Source organism: Amblyraja radiata, chromosome 32 (assembly GCF_010909765.2).
Source record: "Amblyraja radiata isolate CabotCenter1 chromosome 32, sAmbRad1.1.pri, whole genome shotgun sequence".
Taxonomy (NCBI): Eukaryota; Metazoa; Chordata; class Chondrichthyes; order Rajiformes; family Rajidae; genus Amblyraja; species Amblyraja radiata.
The window spans coordinates 8,298,798-8,320,161 of NC_045987.1; the positions used below are offsets into that span (position 1 = coordinate 8,298,798).

General features: G+C 42.0%; 1 protein-coding gene across 5 annotated transcripts in view; it reads left to right on the forward strand.

Annotated features, from left to right (window-relative positions):
* Positions 1-2,670: 2,670 nt before the first annotated feature.
* Positions 2,671-21,364, forward strand: part of tsc1 (TSC complex subunit 1) — a 41,950-nt gene continuing 23,256 nt past the window's right edge. For 3 of the 5 annotated variants that reach the window (XM_033048918.1, XM_033048922.1, XM_033048921.1), the window contains exons 1-10: positions 2,671-2,782; positions 9,650-9,831; positions 12,147-12,250; positions 14,722-14,874; positions 16,162-16,306; positions 17,664-17,818; positions 18,843-18,916; positions 19,575-19,753; positions 20,459-20,574; positions 20,894-21,020. In XM_033048918.1, the coding sequence (XP_032904809.1) occupies positions 9,726-9,831; positions 12,147-12,250; positions 14,722-14,874; positions 16,162-16,306; positions 17,664-17,818; positions 18,843-18,916; positions 19,575-19,753; positions 20,459-20,574; positions 20,894-21,020 (1,159 nt within the window). In that variant the 5' untranslated portion in view covers positions 2,671-2,782; positions 9,650-9,725. Of the gene's footprint in view, positions 3,020-8,851; positions 8,873-9,649; positions 9,832-12,146; positions 12,251-14,721; positions 14,875-16,161; positions 16,307-17,663; positions 17,819-18,842; positions 18,917-19,574; positions 19,754-20,458; positions 20,575-20,893; positions 21,021-21,364 lie in introns of those variants that run through there. The other 2 variants (XM_033048919.1, XM_033048920.1) reach the window with 2 other exon arrangements.

Below are 21,364 nucleotides of genomic sequence, written 5' to 3' on the forward strand. Positions count from 1 at the left end.
ACTAATGCATAGGGTGTGGATGAGACAGTGAGATAACCTGGAGCTAGTGGGAACGGGTGATCAATGGTCGGCGTGGACTTGGTGGGCCGAGGGGACGGTTTCCATGCCTTTCAGTCAATCAATCTTTTGGGCTGAATAATTTAGATTCTGGGGTTTGGTTGAAGGATTGGAGGAGGTTGCCAAGATGGGGGAGGGGGGGACCATTTAATTTTAATTTAAAGCATTAGGGAAAGGGAGCGGATCGAAGCCAACAAGCATAGATCTGTTTGGTGATGAACAAAAGTAACAGATTTGGATGAAGACACAAGACACTGTGGATGTTGGAATCTGAAACAATAAACAAACTGATGGAGAAACTCAGCAGGTCAGGGAATATCTGTGGAGGGAGAGGGATAGGTGACATTTCGGGTCAGGAGTCTGTATCAGGTCTGAGAATGTAGAGGGGAGATATCCAGTATGAATTGAGGGGATGGGTGAGGCAGGAGCTGACAGGTGATTGGTGGAACAGGTGAGGAGGGGGATAATGGTAGATGGAGCCAGGTGGATGGAGGGCAAGCAGGAAGTAAAGACAGAGGCCAGAAGGTGACAAGTGGGGACAACACATGGCAGTCGATTCTGGAATCTGTTAAGTAAGGAACGTGATAAGTGGAGACTGCAGGAACTGCAGATGCTGCAACCACAAGCCAAACACAGTGTGCTGGGGTAACTCAGCATCTATGGAGGGAATGGACAGACAACATTTCATGTCAGGGCCTTTCTTCAAAGTGATTGAAGTAAGGGGGAGAAAGCTGGAAAAAAGAGCTGGGAACGCTTAGATCAATTGTTTCGTTTCGCTGAACACCTTCGCTCAGTCTACCTGGACCTACCTGATCTCCCGGTTGCCTAACAATTTAATTCTCCTTCCAGTTCACACACTGACCTTTCTGTCCTGGGCCTATTATGTTTCTGTCCTGTCAGAGTGAAGCCAAACGCAAATTGGACGAACAGCACCTCATATTTCGCTAGGGAACCTTGCAACTCAGTGGTATGAATACTCTCTAACTTCAATAAGCCTTGCATTCCCTCTCTCTCCATCACTCCCCCACACAAGTTGCTGTACAGCTTCAAAGTCGTCTTGTTGAGTCTCATTGACTGTAACTCATTTTCACCCAGGCCACAGCTAACAATGGCCTATTGACTTTATCATCGTTACTTTTTTGCATATCTTTTATTCATTATATCTCTATATCACCGTCTATATCTCTTGTTTCTCTTTCCCTTGACTCTCAGTCTGAAGAAGGGTTACGACCTGAAACGTCATCTATTCCTTTTCATCAATAATCATTTTTTGATGATATTGTTTTAGAAGCATATAACACCCGTCATTGGCAAGAAATTAACAGAGTCTGAAAACCGTGACCTCCAGGTTCAGGAACAGCTTCTTCCCAATAACTATCAGGCTATTGAACACTACAAACATCAACTAAATTTCAAACAATGAACTGCCTTGGTTACACGAGGGAATTTGGGTTTAGGTTTTGTTTTGCACTATATATTTTTTATATTTATTGAACTATTTATTTGTTTATTGTGTTATTCATTGGGTACTGTGTTTACAAACCTGCTGTGCTGTTGCAAGTGAGAATTTCATTGTTCTGTTTCAATACAATTGACAATTAAACATTCTTGACTCTCTTTGCATTTTAGTCAAAATCCCAGCATCTTAGGTTAGGTTTATTTTGTCACATGAGATATAGTGATAGCTTTGTTTCGCATGCTATCCAAACATCTCAGACAATGCTATACATAAATATAATGAGAGGAATAGATCGGCTAGTAAGGGGAATCTAGAACCAGAGGACATAGGTTTAAGGTAAGGGGGAAAAGATTTCATAGGAACCTGAGGGGTAACGTTGTCACGCAAAGGGTGGTAGGTGTAAGGAATCAGCTACTGGAGGAGCAGATTTGAGATGGGTATTATCGCAATGTTTAAGAAACATTTAGCACATGGTTTAGTGGGATATGGGGCATATTCAGGCAGGTGGGACTAATGTAGATGGGACATGTTGGCCGGTGTGGGCAAGTTGGGCCGAAGGGCCTGTTTCCACGCTGTAAGACTCTATGACCCTATGAGTTGATGAAGGCAACTTAATATTAGGTGGAGGAGCAAAGGGGGGGATCTTCATTTAAATTTCATAATTCACTTTTTATGTCTAATGCAAATGAATATTAACCGTGGTGCTGTTTTTCCCAAGGGCGTTAGTCATTAACGCTCCATGTAACTCGTACATTTATTTGTCTTCCCCACTCCTTTTTGCTGCAATCATGAAAAGCTTCACTTCAGATAGTGATTGGCAGCTCAGCCGACACGCCCCTTTGCCCGACAATAACCTGTTTACCAGAATGGAGTGACGTCATGCCGAGCCGGCGGGGTCCTTCGGACAGTCTACGCAGGCGCGCTCTGGCCTCCTTAAATCACGCGCAACCGCATCGCCCCGCGTGGTATCCCTCCGCAAACCAGAATCGGGGGAAAAGAGGCGTTAAAACAACAATCTACCTACATTGTTAAGACAACATCCCTCTGGAAAACATCTATAGGAAGATATATTTGTGTTCGTCGGGGAAGACAAGTTGTAGTTTGCTGAGGGGAGACTTTGCAAGGAGAATGTTGCTTTGTGAGGAGTAGATGGAGAAGTAGTTCGGGTTTATTTGTTTATCACTCGCGACGGATGCGGTCGGGTCGGGGGGAGGGGGTGCGGCGGTCAAGATGGCGGCGCCCTGTGGAATGCGGGGTCTGTGAGAGGTAAAATCCTGCGCTCTCCGGCTGACGGGAGGGGAGTCCGCCTTCGGATGCTTCTGCCTGCCTTCCGCACCCGCTCGGCTGGGTGCAGTGAGCGGGCGAGGGCGCAGAAAACTCCCCCCCCCCCCCCCCCACAATTGTGGGGACAGGAGCCGTCGAGTGGACAGATAGGGGGAAAGAGAAGCGTCCGTCAGTCCAGGGGGCTGCCGATCAGCGGCCTTCCCGCTCCGTCGGTGCCTGGTGTGTGGGGCTACATGAATGAATGCAATGTATACAGATGCACCCGTGGCAGGCAGTCCTTCACTTTTCATTGTATAGCAATCGCTCGGTGTGTGAAAGTATTTGCCAAGTCTGATCTTCCTATTGCATTCTCTCTCCTGGGTTCCGCCCCCAACCACCTCCAGAATGGGGTTTAAACAAGTGTCGTATGGGTTGTAAGGGATCTTGCTGTAGTGATCCTTTCAACTCTTTTTCTGTCAGTTGACTTTGAACTATGATTATTTTGTGTGCAAGTTTTTGCTCCTGCCATTGTTTTAATAACTGAGGGTTGGTGCATGAAAGATCAGTCATAATTTTACTGTGGCACAGATGTGGGCTGAATGGCCCATTTTTTTCTTGTGTTCTTGCGAAGGGGTTGAAGGCATATTAATGCAGTTATGTTTTTTTTCTCTATTCAGACTTGTTCCACTGAGAACAAGGATGTGTTACTTATTTTGCAAGTTTGATCAATAAATATTGCTTCCACCTACTGTCAATTCCTATTTCTCATGAACTATTGTCTGTGTGGTGAGGATACCTCATTATGTTATGCACGCCTCTGGAATTTTGATTCATCATTGAAGGGTTGTTTTTTTTCCCCCCTATTTAAACCGTTGTGATATTATTATGCCTTTGTTAGTGTCCGGAAGCATTTGTTGTCCTTTGCCTAAGTGGTGTAGGTTGTAGGTCGCAGTTCTGAGTGATGCTGTTGAAGTCGTTTTGGTGATTGCTGTAAAAGGGAGTAACCTCTGAAGTCTCAATGCACTGACATTGGATGATGGGAATGCTTGGGGTATTAGCTTTGACATTTCAAGAAATAGATTTATCTGCAGTGTTGTTGTTTTACTTCATTTTTTGTGCTGTACTTATCCATGGCAGTGTAGTGTTTTTCACAATGTTGTTTCTTTTACACAAAGTGAAAAAACTTTTGAGGACTCAGCTGGGTCACTCCATAGAATGTTTTCAAATTTTGCTGATAGTTTATTCACCGGAGCCTATGTAATAATTGCCAATATTAGTGAAAGCAATTCTAAACCATCTTCCACAGTATTAAATCATGCTAAAGCATTTCCTCTGATCTGTTGACCTTTTGATAGTGATGACAATGCTCCAACATTAGAATGGTCTGCTTGATTGAAGATGGTGCTCATATTTGTTATTGGTTTCTAAAAACATTTCCAATTAATCTTCTTCCTTCTCTGTTTCTCCTGTAGCATTTGAAATGTTTCTTAAAACTGTGAGTAAATGGTTAGTTTTCAGCTGGCAGGCTTTTTCTAATAGGTTGCCACAAGAATAAATGTGGGATCTTCACCATTTACGATTTGCCATTGACTTGGGTCCCCCCCGTCCGTTCCAAGAAACTTGAAGTGACAACAGCCAAACGTTGTGAACAACGAGGCAGTATTATAGAGTCAGCAGATATCACAATAGAAACAGCAACATCATTTGTCACATGCTTTCCTGCAAATGAACTTGATCAGTGATTAATATGGTTAGCACATATTGTGTTATATATTGTTGTAGACGGGATTTGCATTCGTGGTCATATCGATGTCAATCTTTGGGGTTGGCTGCAGTGACACGTGGTGAGTGCTGGCACCAACTGTACTGCTAATGAATAGAACCAGCTGGCAAGTGGTCAGTAGGACACAGTGTCGTGTGGAGACGCCCATCACTTTCGTTCTAAACGTTTCGGTCAAATGCATCATCCTTGCAAGCAAATTTCCCCTTTGCTTAGTTATTTTTGGCTGGGTAGGTTCAACAGTTTAAACAGTTATGTGGGTTGTGTCAGTCCATAGCATTGCATTCTTTTTTTTTTAAAGTAGTCTTTTGAAGTGCACTTTAACTCCATTACATTTCAAATCATGCCAGCTGGTGGATTTCTCTGTACTTTTAGTGACTCGTGTTGGTCTTCATAGCAAGAGATTTAAGTCTAGAGGCAATGATTTCTTGCTACAACTTGCACATCTTTCACCTGTCCAAGAGCAGACTTGACCTTTTGGCAATGGCCTGGGTCAGGATCTACAGTTGACCTTTAACATGGATCTCCAATTCAGGATGCAATCCTTTTTCTGCTTATAGTAGAGGGTGGTTATGCTTTCTCGTGTTGCTGGCCAGAAGTGTAGTGTTCCAGCAGGTCTATGCCCATTCATTCCCATGGAGGTGAGTATAACAGCATGTAAGCAGTTGTTTCTGGGTGCTTTCTTCAACTCAAAGGAATGAATGGAGCCTATCAGCTCCAGGGCAGTGGTTGGTCCAGACCTAAGACCTCTGTGATAGAGGACAGGAAGCTCTAGTAGCTGTAGACTCTGTCCACAGCTGTAGACAAATGCAACTGTGGCCTCTCTATTGTATAGACTGGTAGGAAAGGATCCACATATCTTCTGTCTGTCTGTTCTCTTCCTTAAGGCTGTGGATCAGAGTTCTCCCTGTGAACCATTTGCCAGAAACATGAGGGCATCTCGTTCTGCTCCATGGAGCGGACTCTGGATTGGAAGATAATCCTGGATGATTCCCAGGCAAGGAGCATGGCATGGCAGTTCTTCACCTCTGACTCTCTCCCATCTCCCATGTCAGCTCTCCATATTGTCTCCCTTCGATAGAAGAAGTTGCTGCGTTTGATTGGAAGTGGCATAATTCTCTCTGACTCTTTGCTTTCTAAACACCTTTGAGGATGAAGACCTTCTTGATGTTCTCCTTGGTTGCTTCTCAACTGTGCATCGTGGAATTAAAGGGGGTAATGATGGTTCTCCAAACGGCAAAATCATTATTTAGTTTCCCTGTGTTCTCTGAGATCAGCAGCTTTTGCACCTCCTGCCTGTCATTTGGCCTTCTTGTAGGAGACAGGAAGCCTAAGGGAGGTAATGGTGAGAGAAGAGTACCAGCATGACATCGGTGCATCTGACCATGAAGACCTTTGACATGAAGAGGATGTTTATTTGAGACAGAGCTGAGGGGTCTGGTGTCAACCAGATGGAACGCTGATGTGCTCTGCCGGCAGGACCCACTGAAGATGTTGCACAATTTACATAGATGATGTGGATTGCGTGCAGACAAACAGATCTCCATAGCAGGTACACAAAAAAGCTGGAGAAACTCAGCGGGTGCAGCAGCATCTATGGAGCGAAGGAAATAGGCAATGTTTTGGGCCGAAACCCTTCTTCAGACTGATAGGGGGTGGCGGGGAGAAGGAAGGAAAAAGGAGGAGGAGGAGCCCGAGGGCTGGGGGATGATCTCCATAGCATCTCAGTACTCTGTTTTTACATTCATTGGACTGTATTTGACTTGTATTGACTATCATAATCTTACTTTATTAGCCAAGTATGTTTTGCAACATACGAGGAATTTGATTTGCCATACAGTCATACCAATAAAAAAAGCAACAAAGCACACAAAATACATTTGAACTTAAACATCCGCCACAGTGACTCCTCCATATTTATAACTGTGATGGAAGGCGAAATAAAAAAAATCCAATCTCTTCCCTTCTTTGTCCTCTCGCGGTCGGGGGCCTCAAGCCTTCCATTGATGGGACGATCTTGGGTCCCGTGGCTGGCGGTCAGGCCCTCCGTGTCGGGGCGATCAAGCTCCTGCATCGGGGGGGTATCTCAGCTCCCCTGCGCCGGGCGACCGGACCCCGGGAGGGGCTGGTCGAACCTCCTGCGACTTTGGAGCTTCCTGACATCAGTCTACCTGAGAGTGCAAGCTCTTCGATGTTGAAATCTGCAGGCTGTGGTTGGAGCGCCGATCCCAGACAAGGGATCGCAGTCTCCGATGGTATGTCCACGGCCCCGCGGTGGGGCTCGGAGTCAGTCTCGAGCAAGGCCGCCAGCTCCATGATATTAGGCCGCAGAGCGACCGGAGATACGATCCGGAAAACAATCGCATCTCCACCAAGGTAAGAGATTGGGGGGGAAAGTTTCCCCTGACCCCCTCCCCCACCCCCCACATAAAACAAACCAGAGAACATTAACACATACTTTAAAACGCACTAAAAATAACTAAAGGGACAAAAAGACTGGCAGACCGTTGGCGCGGCTGCCATCGCTGACGGCGCCACCCATTGGCATTGTAACCTAAGAACAATGACAATTAATTTGTGCGTGGCAAAGGCCTTAAAAATACAAATAAGTTGATGACCATTTTATGTATTTTCCAGCAATGGTTTGGGATAAATATTGGACAAAATGTGGCAATAATTCACTTTAGATTTGTGGCATGGGATCAATTTTATCTCACAGAACTGGTTATCATATTTGAAAGACAGTGCATGTGACAAGCCAGTACAGCCTCTGTACTGCATTAGGAGTGTTTGCCAGGAGTGTGCATGACTCTGACGTGAACTTGAATCTGACATGGAAATAATTGCAGTCTGCTGAGCTGCAGCAAGAAAAGCTGAAGCTTCTTTGTTGAGATTTTTCTCACTTGTATTGCAGATAGGAGCATGGATGCACACCAGCTAGCCAGAGGACAGTTATAAAGCCAGGAAAGTTTCAAACAATGGTGGTGATTTTCTATCTCATCACTGTATCCGTAAACATCAATCAGTTAGATTGTTAAGACCCTCTACATTTATCTATTGAGGAATGCAAAGATGGATTACACAGATTGCTTGCCTGGTTAAAAACAAACATGGCTGATTCAGTGTAATGTTGATGAATGTGAAGTTATTCTTTTTGGAAGAAAAAACAAGCACATGGCATGTTATATGTATGGTGATAGACTGGGAAATACTAAGGTAAAAAGGAACCTTGATGTGGATGTACACCAATCATTGAAAACAAACATGTAACTGCTACAAGCATTTAAGAAGATAAATAGAATATTGGTCTTCTTGGCAAGAGAATCGAGTACAGAAGTAAGAGTATCTACAACTGTGTAGGGCTTGATGAGGTAACTCCTGGAGTATCGTATGCAAATTTGGTAATTTTGCTCAAGAAATCAAGGGTTTGTTGCGTAGGTTCACCAGATTAATTCCTGAGATCTATGTTGGCACAAAATATATAAGAGCACAGTGTCCTTTTTTAATGGTGAGAGATTGAAAGGAGATGTTAGAACAAAAGGCCCTGCATCACTGAAGTCAGCATGCAGGTATGGGTTTAATGTCACATGTAATGAGGTACAGTGAAAAGCTTTAGTTTGCATGTTGTCCAAACAGATTAGATATACTATACATAAATACAATCAAGTCAAACTCAAGTACCATAGATAGAGCAAAGGGTAAGCAACAGAGTGCAGAATATAGTTCAAAATCTAAGCCTTAATGCAACCCAACGGTATACTTTCTCAGGTGTATCTGTAGAAGTTTGTAAGAATCACTAGAGACATGCAAAATTTCCTCAGGTTGTTGTGCCTTCTTGGCTGTGGCATCCTTGATGTCCATGACAGATCATTGGTAATATTAACGCTACAGAACTTGAAGCTCTCCACCATTTCCAATTCTGCAGCATTGATGCTGATTGAGGCATGCATTCCGCCATGCTTCCCGAAGTCAATAACTAGCTCATTTGTCCTTTTTGGGGCAGGGGGAATGCATCAAGTGGGTAGGGAGTGGATTAAGGCTGGTAATAATGTGTACCACCACCAGTCTCTTGAAGCACTTCATGGTGGTGGTTGTCTGAGCCACTGAGTCAAGAGTGTTTTATTGTCATATGTCCCAGATAGGACAATGAAATTCTGAACAGTGGTCATTGAGGCACACTACCTTACTTTCTTTGGCACAGGGACCATGGTGGTCTTTTTGAAGAAGGTGTGGACTTCAGAATGGAGTAGTGAGAGGTTTGGATGTCAATAAATACCTCTGACTGATCCACTCAGGTCCTGAGGATGCGACAGGTATAAAAAAGCAATTTAAAAAGTAATCAGTATGTTGACTTTCATTACGAGAGAATTGAAGTTTGAATAGGGACCTCTTGATCTACTTATAGAGTGTGCTGGTGAGATCAGATCGGGAGAAGTGCCTTCCTCTGTAAAGAATTATATATCTGTGAGACAGGAAGGAAAACAAAGGTTTATCTAAATACTAGGTACACAAAAAAGCTGGAGAAACTCAGCGGGTGCAGCAGCATCTATGGAGCGAAGGAAATAGGCAACGTTTTGGGCCGAAACCCTTCTTCAGACATAGATGCTGCTGCACCCGCTGAGTTTCTCCAGCTTTTTTGTGTACCTTCGATTTTCCAGCATCTGCAGTTCCTTCTTGAACACTTTATCTAAATACTAGTCAGATATGGACTGTTTTCTCTTGAGTTTAGAAGAATGAGAATGATCCTTTGAAAATTCCTGAATTTTTGGAATTTTCTACTCGAGCAGCATCTAGAAACTTGATTGCTGGGTGTATTTAGCTGGAGACCAGTGGATTTTAAATGTAAAGGGTATCGTGGGACATGGGGTTTGTGCAGGAAAGTGACAAAAGGACACAAAGTGCTGGAGTGATTCAGTGGACCCGGAGACAGCATCTCTGGAGAAGGTGGATAGGTAATGTTTCGGGTCGAGACCCTTCTTCAAACTGCAGGAAAGTGATGCGGGTGTCAAAGAGCAGCTGTGATATTGAATGGCATCTGGGGCTGAATAACCTTCTCTTATTTCTTATGTTACCATCTTCTTGTATTTTAGTGCTGCCCTGCTAGTCGGCAGTTTAACGTAGCAGAGGGTGGAACCGAAGAGGCGATACACGTGAAGCGCACACAGCATGACGCAGCCGGTGATTGTTGGTGACCTGGTTCTGCTGTTGGAATCTACAAATCTTCAAATCTTTGAGGAAGTGAAAGGACTTATTGTGGACCACCTTCGCTCAGGTCAGGCTGTGCTGGGACTTGTCTCTCAAACTCTCGTCCTGTTGGGGGGTTTTTTGCGCAGTACGTTCACATCATGTGATTTTTCTTTTTGTTTAAATATACTTTTTTTTTAAATCACAAAATATATTTTGGTTAATATCTTTTAGACTTTGGCAGTGCTTGCATCACCACGAGTTAGTTTAGGTGTCTCATTGTTACACAATATTTTTCTGAGATTGCAACTATGAGAAGTGGAACATAGAACAGTACAGCGCAAGAACAGGCCAATGTCTATGGCAAACATGATACCAAGCTAAACTAATTGAATCTATATTATTCCATTCCCTGCAGATTTGTGTACCCATCTGGAAGCCTCTTAATTGCCACTGTTGTTTCTATGCCTCCTCCACTACCACCCTCTACAGCATGTTCCAGGCACCCACCAGTCTCAGTGTAAAAAAAAAAAACTTGCCCCGCACATCTCCTCAAAACTTTGTATCTTTCACCTTAAAGTTATGTTCTCCAGTCTTTGAAATTTCCACCTTGAGAAAAAAAGTTCTGACTCTCTACCTTATCTATGCCTCAGATAATGTTTTATACTTTTATCAGGTCTCATCCTCCAACGCTTCAGAGAAAATAATCCAAGTTTGTTCAGCCTCATTTTATAGCTATTACCCTCTAACCAAAAAGCCTTCCAGTAAATTAAATGGAGGTGAATTACGTTTATATGCACAAGTATGGCAAGTTATAGATATAATGAAAATCTTCCTTTCAGCCACAATGTATGGCTTGCAGTTTAGGTACCTCAGTTTATTCCATCTCTGGTAATGGAAAATTTTAAATTTCCTATATTTTCATTAAACTTTGGCAGAAGTACAAAGAATTGGAGGACAACTCTCTTAAATTGGCCTTCACACAAGAGTATTTCCAGATTAATGTTCCTGTGTAGGAAGGAACTGCAGATGCTGGTGTAAACCGAAGATAGCCACAAAATGCTGGAGTAACTCAGCGGGACAGGCAGCATCTCTGGAGAGAAGAAATAGGTGACGTTTCGGGTCGAGACCCTTCTTCAGACTGATGTCAGGGGAGAGGGAGATACATAGATAAGGAAAAATAAGGGGTGAAAACAGGACAATGGGGATGAAGTTTATGGAAAATAGATAATTGTTAGCTGGGAGATGGTAACAACAAAGCAAACAGATAAAATGTAGTCTGAGACGGTCAGACTTGTCGGAGAACTGGGAAGGGGGAGGGATGGGGAGAGGGGGAAAGCAAGGGTTACTTGAAGTTAGAGAAGTCAATGTTCATATTGCTGGGATTTAATCTGCCCAAACTAAATATGAGTTGCTGTTCCTCCAATTTGCACTGGGCCTCATTCTGACAATGGAGGAGGCCCAGGACAGAAAGGTTAGTGTGGAAAAGGAAGGGGGAGTTAAAATATTTAGCAACCGGTAGATCAGGTAGGTTTAGGCGGACTGAACGGAGGTGTTCAGCAAAACTATCGTTGAGCCTGGGCTCTGCGCATTGTTGAGGCTCTTATCAGAGCCGTGCGGCACAGAAGGAAGCCATTCATCCTATTATGCCTGTTGAAGCTCTTGGAGGGAACCACTCAATTATGGGCCGGTCATAACTCTTCTTTTTTCATTCAATATCATCATTAAAGTTACTATCTAGTTTCCTTCTTGTAACCTTTGTGTTTCAGGTTTTAAAAATCTGTTTTGTGTAATATTCTCTGCACCTCTCTTTTTGTGCCAATTTCCTTAAATACTGCTTCATTCATTAGCAAGTGAGTAAAAATAACATGAGACTGCAGATGGTGGAATCTGGTGCAAAAATACAATTGCTGAAAGAACCAGCACTTTGAGCAGCATCTGTTTTGTGGGGGTGGAGACAGTTGGAATTATTAGCGTTTTGTGTCGAGACTCGGTGTCATTCCTAATGCAGTGTCCTGACTCGAATCATTAACATTGACGTGACCTGCTGAGTTCCTCCAACAGTTTATTTTTGAGTCAAAGTGGACAGCCTGTCAAACTTGCAGCACCCTCAGTGACATTTACCTCAAACATTCATCTAACACCAAACCCAGCTTCTCTTGGCTCTCCTTGTGGTTAATTTTGTTTTACCTCTGCAACTATCGTAGTGTGGTGATCACGTTGTTCCCAGTCGAGGCTCAGTGAGTGATTGAAATAGATACATTATTTCATGCAAAGGATCATGGAGTCATCCTCCTCTTCAACCAATGTATTTTGAAATGCCATTTTGCAAAGTTGAGTGAACTCTTGCTCAACTGGTAAAATTTCCGTGTATGTGTCAACTATTTGTTGATATGTCTGCAGATCGTGGCCCCTTGATGCTGAACTCGTTAGTCGATCATTACTTAGAAAATAATTCTCTGCCGGCTGTGCAGATTCTTGCAGCTGTACAGGAGCCTCATGATAAGGTAAGCAGTGTGGTGACTGAAGACATATTTATATTTATGCTTTTAATTGCACAATCACCAAGTGCCCTGATACTCCTTAGTGCAGATAAAAGGTAAAAGGATTAATTCACAGTGGACAATTAATCTACTAATATGTCTAGGAGGTGGAAGGAAATCAAAGCAACTTGTAGATGTGTTGATTTGTTCGTTTTCAGACAACACCAAAATCAGTGGTGTGGTGGACAGGGAGGAAGGTTGTCAAAGAATGCAGCAGGATATGGATCAGTTACAGAAATGGGCGGAGAAATGGCAGATGGAGTATAACCTGAGCAAGTGTGAGGTGTTGCAGTTTGGGAGTTTGAATGTAGGAGGAATGTATAGAGTTAATGACAAGACCCTTAACAGCATTGATATAGAGGGGGATCTTGGGGTCCCAGTTCATAAATCCCTGAAAGTGGAACATGTAGATATAGTGGTAAAGGAGGCAATTTGCCTTGCCTTGCTTCCATTTCGAATAAAGAAGTTAAATCTGTTACTTTTAATAGAGTCCTCTGTGCATTAACGGCATTAACTCTCTTGAATGAAGTTTCAGTGCACCAAGACTTGGCTATCGTCTGTTCAGACAATTTCTTCCGTTTCACTGCCTCAAAGTGGCTGTAATTTTCTTGTTCCGATTCCAAATTTAAATCTATTTTAGAAACTTGTATCCTTTGTTGAAGATCGGCCTGTTAACTCATCTGCCATTTTGCTATTTTCAATTGTCATCTCCATAGATTTGCTGTTTGTATGACCAATGCTGACTTGGTTAATAAATTGGTAAATATCTGTGGAAATTCTTACGATCTGCTTTCCATTTTTTATCTTGTAAACTATTTCCTTCCTTAATTTTTCAGTCATTCTTTGCAGCTTTTCATATTTTGTCTAATCTTTTGACACGTCACCTATCTTTTTACAATTATGAGTTTTCATTAAGTTTCATACTTTTTACCTCTTCCTTACTCATTCAAGTGTATTGTGCTGTATTCTGAAAGGCCCTTTTTAAATGCCTGCCACTGTATCTTGATTGACCTTCCCTTAACTTCAGCTCACTTGTGCTCTGCTTTCATGCTCTTATAATTGCCTTTATATTAAAAATACTATCAGTCGTGCTTTTCTGTACTATAGTGTGGTTGCATTTAGGGGGAGTTGTACAGTACCCACTTTTTTGTAGTGGAAAGTGCATTCCTTGCACTGCTGGTGCACCCTGGCTGCACCAAATATAATCTGTAGAATTCAAAGCAATTTACTTAAGATGGATGGTATACATACATTCTTCACTGATGTTAGATGCATTTCTTTGGTCTTCCTCTCTACCAGTCCAACGTGAGAACCTTCAACACGGGTTGGATTAATTTATGAAAATGGTCCATCCCCATCTTCTCAAAGACCACTGGGACTGGATGACCTTAAAAGTAATGCCTGAGAACATTCAAAAGAAAGATGGTGATTGGAACCATAGCCTTGAGAGGACCAAATGTGTTTCAATCTTCAGACCTTTCTCTTGGCAAGATGGTAAATTATGTGAGTGTTCACATATGGACACTGATTGCTTACTGCACTCCACGCAATCTGGCCTTTTTCCATCTGCCTCGACCAAGTATCATGTTTGTTTTTTAAGCATTGGCTAAAAGTCAATAGCAAGGTTCCCAGCTGTTTTCTTCTCGTGACCCACTTGATATTCAAGGGCATTGGAGTAATCCCTCTGTATCTGGTAAAGGCTCATGTCCAAGAGCCCTTTCCATGCCAAGTACTGTGTACATCAACTGAATGATGGGGATCTTAAATATTACTGCTGCCAGAAAAATTCCTGTCTGCAAGGAGAGCATATTTTACTGTAATACCACACTCCGATCCCCCTCCCATCAATGAGGTAAGGAGAGGTGACATTAAGAACCTGTCAGGCTAGTTGCAATTGGAAGTTTAACTGTGATTTAGTACTGGGATTAGCCTATTTAAAATCATCTTGGTGGGAATCTTAATAAGCAAGGCTAGCAGCACTAATGCATTGGAGAGGTTTTAAAATAGCCTAGGTAGGGAACAAGAGTTGCACAATGTCCATGACCGCAGTCCGCTATCTGAATGAACATTAGTGAGCTGCTTGACCCATTATAATGATTCACAACATGGATTATTTTTTACTGATTCTGGATTTGATCCCAGAGTTTAGCACAACAAAACTGAATTCAAAGTTCTGGCACAGACCTGGGCCAAATAACTTGTATCGATGTATCACTCAAATGGTTCTAAATTTACTAACTGCTATAATGGGATTTGACCGCACATTCCAAACTACTCGTCTAGTTATGTAACTATGCATGTGATATGATATGTGTCTGTCTTAGACTCACAAATGCCTATGTCTTAGACTCGCGATTGCCTATTGGTTTTTAATCCAAATTTGGTGGGTAAATTGGGGGAGTCTCCAGAATTCAGTCGCTTCTTTCTTTTTTCAGCATCTATTGGATCGACTAAACGAGTGCATGGGGAAGGCAGTCACTCGACTCTCTGCCGTAACATTATTGGGTCACGTTATCCGACGCGAACCAACCTGGATTCATAAACTCTGCCGTGCACCTGTGCTGGTTTCACTGCTCAAGTGTCTGAAGGTTCAGTATTCATAATTAAAAAATGTTATTTAACTGAACTTTATTTTTCTCTTCATTCCCCCAGTGTTTCCATCTTATTTCATGTTTCCACACAAGATGTGCTTTAACAATAACTTACCTGTTTAACGATGGCAGTGCATGGATTTAAATTATAATTGCGTTACTAGTGGACTTGAGTGGCTTACTTTGTCATTTTGTCCAATGAAGATTTTGAAATAATCTGAATATAAAGTCAGATCTCCTTTCCTTCCCTTCTCTCTCAATCCTCATAGCCCCCATACCCTTTTGATTTCCAATCGGACACTTCCAAATAATCAGACTGGACCATCTCTGAATGATATTTTATATAGATGAGTCTGTGACTTGTTTCTGTCCCTTGCCTGAAAAGTATTTTTTGCTCTTGGGTGTCTTGGTGAATACCCAAAGTTGTTTGGCCAAAACAACTCTTTGGTCTTTAGTATTTGGTCACTGTAATTAAAAAATAATAATAATATACATTATCTCAAGGGCTTCAGTGAGGCAATGACCTGGTATCGTTCTGAAGAAGGATCCTGATCCGAAACATCTCCTGTCCATTCCCTCTACAGATGCTGCCTGACCTGCTGAGTTCCTCCAGCACTTGTTTTGCTAATGTCCAAGAAACCTGGTTGAGTTATGCTGTGGTGTTTGGATAAATATTGGGCAGGACATGGAAGACCTCTCTGGTCTTCAGAATCCACAAATGGGATTGAAAGTACCTCCTGACACTGCACCATTCCTTTGTTACTGCATGGAAATGTCTGCCTGCGTTGTGTACTGGAGTACATTAAGTGGGGCTTGTACCTGCAACCTTGTGATTCTGAGTGCTGCCCATTAAGTTACAGCTGACGCATCAGATTTTGTGTATTTTAATGCTAGGGTTTCGGGGGGGGGGAGGAGAAAGCTTTTCTGTGCCTGGTAAAATCATGTGTAAACTGAAATCATGTCTTCCAGAAAGCAGTCAAACATCAACACCCTTGGGGTTGGATTTATGGGGTATGATTATTAAATCCTTGAATTTATGAGATATGATTTTTAAAGCATCTGGAATCATAAGCACACAGACTGGGTAAATACAAATTGTCAACGATCTAATTAAATGGACAGATCAAGCCAGTGAGCAGGCTTCTGAATGCTAAAATGTACACAGAAGCATTATTTTAAAACTATTCTCATTGCCACAGGCATTGAGGGACTTCATTCAAGTTTTGTTATCCAATCTCTTAAATTTCTCATGGTCTGCGTTTGTTAATTTGATCTTCTCTACAGACGGACACGGAGGTTGTATTCCTGACTACTGGAGTTCTTGTATTAATCATCCTCCTGCCAATGATCCCGCAGGCTGGGAAGCAGTATCTCCTTGATTTCTTTGAAATTTTTGGTCGCTTGGCTGCCTGGAACCTGCGGAATCCAGGTATACTGATGTAACAGAAAGAGTGATGGCCTTGCACTTCTGCTTGAGGGATTTGGGAGTGTGGGTTATCAAACACCTTTTTTTCCACCTTCTTTAGAAGCCCTAGTAGACTTTTATTGTAACAGTACTGTAACAAAAATCTTCTTTGAGCTAAGTTTAGTGAACAGAATGGAAATTTAGGAATTCGGACTCTAGTCAGTAGGTACGAGTATTTGAAATGGCAGTCTCATTTATGTACTCAAGGTTAACTAATTTGTGGATACTAGGGGCAGTTTAGAAAGTTGGGAGATGGGGTGGCTTGATCTTTGCACTCTGGAAAGAAGAACTTGGATTTGCGCAAGTCCTTTAATTGTTTTAGGATATCCAAACTGCTTTTTCTGATGAAAGCCTGCCTGGCAGCGGATTTTAGTATTCTAACATTGACAATGAGCAGACCTATTTATTTTCATGATGCAAGTTGAAGGATAAATATTAGCCAGGAGACTGGGAGATATCCCCTGTATTAATGCAAAATGGTGGCTACGGGGTCTTTAGTTTACACAAAGGTGGCGCCTTATAATATACATTCAAAATTATTCTAATCTATAACTTGGGTGTTAAGCCTTTATGCTTAGCGGTCCATATATTTTTGTAACAAGACAACATTTTGTAAAATGAGGAAATCTGATGGGTGAAATACTGTGTAGACAGGAACTGCAGATGCTGGTCTATTTTTTAATTAACTTTTAACTAACTTTTAATTTCAAGTTTTTGTGTATCTTGCGTGTTGTGACAGTCGGCAGACCAGTTTCCCTCCGGGTATGAATATAGTTTTATCGTATCTTATACCAAAGATAGAAACAAAATGCTGGAGTAACACAGCGTGTCAGGCAGCATCTCAGACTGAAGGAGGGACCTGACCAAAAACGTCACCCATCCTTTTTCTCCAGATATGCTGCCTGGCCCGCTGAGTTACTCCAGCACTTTATGTGTATCTTGGGTGAAATACTGATTCCTCTCATTAGATCTGTGGGAGAAATAATGGATATTTTGGATGTATAATCCTAGTTCAGCAGCTTTCTGTACATTACATTTTGACCAACTACTTGCATTTATTTCATCGATCACTCATTGGAATAATGAAACTGATGCAGAAGCACTTGACCCAAGTCTGTAATTAACAATGCCAGTCTATGAATGACAAATTTGCTATTAAGCAAATTGATACAAAGGGAATAAAGAAACTTTCTGAAGTGCTTTTCTTTTTAATGAATAGAACTGAGGAAAACTTGGAAGTTCACCACTAAAGTTATCAATGTTTGATAATGTCAATGGTTGTACTATCTCCTTCATCTAATTGTTTTCCTATTGTTTCCAGGCCAAGTGCCAGAAGTGTATCTGATTCATCTACATGCCAGTGTTTATGCGTTGTTTCACCGTCTCTATGGGATGTACCCGTGCAACTTTGTGTCCTATCTCCGCTCTCATTACAGTATGAAGGAAAATGTGGAGATATTTGAGGAGGTGGTAAAGGTAAGAATAAGGACATTTTCTTTGGAAACGGATGGGGAGGTGAAATGCTTTTGATTTAACTGTGCACCTTGCTTGGTCACTTCACATGGGTACTGGTGTGGGACTGGAGTTGAATTGATCAAACAAGATAAAGATGGTGGAAGGATTGACAATCTATGGTGAGATGGGGATGGATGGTAAGCTGCATAAAAGACCAGCTGGATTTTGCCGAGAATGGTAGGAGGGGGATTGGACTTGGGACGTGGAAGGTGAAGGCAGGCTCAGCTCGACACCTAACATCTGTGATTCTATTGACATCTATTTAAATGCCACTGTCTGCACTCTAGCTGTTACACAACTTTGGTAGGGTGAACATGAAAGCAGTCAGTTTCAGAGTGGGTCAATGCTTTTGAGGAGAGAACGAGTTCTGTGTGGGCACTGGTAGATGTATTTGTTATTTAAAAAGCAATATTCTTCTAAACTGTTAATTCCTTGGTTGAATTTTAGAAGCAATTACTTTCCTTCTCTGTAATTAACACAATAGTTTCTAAGCAGTAAAGCACAAACTCTGGAAATACACAGGCCAAATGGTAGCAGTGGATAGAAAAATAAAATTATTTGGGCCAATGACAGCCTAGCCTGAGTTTGTAACTGGTATGTTTTACACAGTTTCAACTTCGATTTGTTGACATTAACACAGCCCAGACTCCATGTTGGGGACACCGACCAGTATCCTACTGACTGGCTTGGCTTTTCACAAATGATCAAAACACAAAATGCTGGAAGAACTCGGCGGGTCAGACAGCATCTGTAGAAGGAATGGACAAGCGCTATTTTGGGTTGGGGCTCCTTCTTCGGTCTGAAGAAGGTTGCCAACCCAAACACCGCGTTTCCACTCCATCCACAGATGCAGCCTGAGCCGCTGAGTTCCTTCAGCACATTATGTTTTGCTCAAGATTCGAGCATCTGCAGTTCGTTGTGCCTCTAATAGATTCTTCCTCGGACTGATAGTAAACTTGCTGCATTCCTAATGTCTTTGTTGTAGCCGATGCTGGAACACGTGCGAATCCACCCCGAGCTAGTGACTGGAACCAAGGACAATGAACTGGATGCTGTTAAGTAAGTGACTTATTTCAATCTTAATATTACAGTCTTATCTTCATTACAGACCTATCCCACCCCTTCAGTTTTTGTTTTAACACGTATCAACTCGGAAAGCATTTAATCTTGGATGGGTTGATGCAATAGTTTCAAAATGTGTGGACATTGCAATCAGTATTACCTGTCGTCACTTTTTGGTTTAAAAGTCAGGTTTGCTGTATTTTAGTGATTGAGTACAATGTGTAAGTTTGTCTATTTATAATCTTATCAAAATGCATGTTCTCCTGTGAGTAAAGTTATCATTGAACTAGAACTCCATTTTTGCTTTCTCTCTACTTTCTCATTTTAAAAGAAAATGTATTTCTCTACTTTTTCATTTTACCTAAAGTGCTGCAGCTATTAAAGTAAAATTGCTAATTGAAATGAAGAGATTGGCTCTTGTACGTCATTTAAGTATCTGCCAAGCAGCTTATACGACTGAAATCTAGCACAATTGCAGCAATATAGTGAAGCTGTAGTTATGAGAGTTTATTGTGGAGATGACAGTTAAGCTTTCAATCCCACAACAGTTGAATGGGTCAGGCACGTCTTGAGGCAATATTTGTTCCTCTTAGTCTTACCTAATCAAATGTGTTTAGTGGTGGTTAACGGTTCTGTTTCCTGTTCTGTTGCATAGATGGAAGAGATTTGAAACTCATGACATTGTTATAGAATGTGCCAAAGTTTCCCTCGACCCAAAAGAGGCATCCTGTGAAGAAGGTTATACTATCATGCCGAAACATTTCTCTACACGTAGCCAACACAAGCACACTGACCACAGCTCCAGCCCATTCTCAGATTCTCAGAGCAGCTTTGGTAAGGACGGAACCTTTTGATATCATAACATGGTACAGAAATTGTCTGCCCAAATTTGTGATTGCTTTGCATGTGACCAGCAGCTCTATGGCAATTTTGTTTTGATATTCCCTTTATCTGCCTATTTCTCTAATCTTAGATGTTGCAGGTGTCTCTGGTTCAGTCTGGTAATGCAGCCCCTTGTTCTATGTACATCTGCCCATAAATCTCGGGCCTTACTCCTCATAACTTTAATACCTTTAAGATGTCATGTCAATCATTAATGACATTCAACAATATTTCAGTTCTTTGTATTATAGAAACATAGAAATTAGGTGCAGGAGTAGGCCATTCGGCCCTTCGAGCCTGCACCGCCATTCAATATGATCATGGCTGATCATCCAACTCAGTATCCCGTACCTGCCTTCTCTCCATACCCTCTGATCCCCTTAGCCTATTAGCCTTAGATTATTCTCACATTGGGTCGATCCAGGACAAAAGAGATCAAAAAAAAATTCTTCATCGACTCTAGTTTTTAAGTGCCTAAATTTCTCAGATAATCCTGAAGGCATATAAGGTTATAGACCAAATGTGGGCAAATGGGATTAGTAAAGATGGGTATATTGGTTATCAAGAACATTGTGGGCCGAGGGACCCATTTCTGTTCTGTATGACTCTCTAATATTTTTTACTGAGTTTAACACCTTGCTGTTGACTCCATTGCAGGCAGTGCATCTTCTACAACTTACACCTCCAGAGGTCCATTCTCCAGTCTCCCAGGATCTCAGTCACAGTACAGAACACCACCAACTTCACAACGCCTTCCTGCAGAAGGGCTGCAGGTAAGTTGAGTCCCCACTTGAATGCATGGCTAGTCGAGACTGAGCACGTAACATTCACACAACAAAAGCGCCAGGCATTGATCATTTAAGAAGTATTTTGGTGACAAGCCTGGTATTGCCATCACCACTATCAACATCCTGGGGGTCATGATTGACCAGACACTAGAATAAATACCTTCAGCAGATGGAATTACGTGGTTACAGAAGGCATCTCATGATTGCTGCCTTGAGTGGTATTAAAGATGCATACTGGCCTAGTGTGTGACATCCTGTTCCTAAAAATGAATTTTAAAACGGGTTTAATTTGTCTCCATCTTAGGATGTGTTCTGGAGCCCATCTTCAGCTTGTGGGCTGTCCACTCCCCCCTCCTCAAGAGGGCTTTCCCCAACAAGCCTTCATGAAACATCCAACTCTTGCCTAACTGTTAGAGTCCACAGTACACCTGGTATGTATATCACAGCTAATTCATGGTCCATGTAGGATCCCCTTGGCTCAATGTATATATAATGTATCGCCTTGGCTCAATGTATATAAACAGTTTGGAAACTATGTCTGTGAGATCTTCTATTATGCTAAATGTACTCTGCAGGTGCAATTATTGTTAAACCGTTGTAATGTAAATACATTAATCTGGACAGATCCTTGTATATCTCTGTCAAAGCTAGGACATGTTGTAATTGAATCATGCACATAATTTGCTTCCTTGGTCACAAGCAATCAGTGAATGTGGTTGATAAACATAAAACAGTACAGCACAAGAAATGGTCCTTCAACCCACAATGTCGGTGT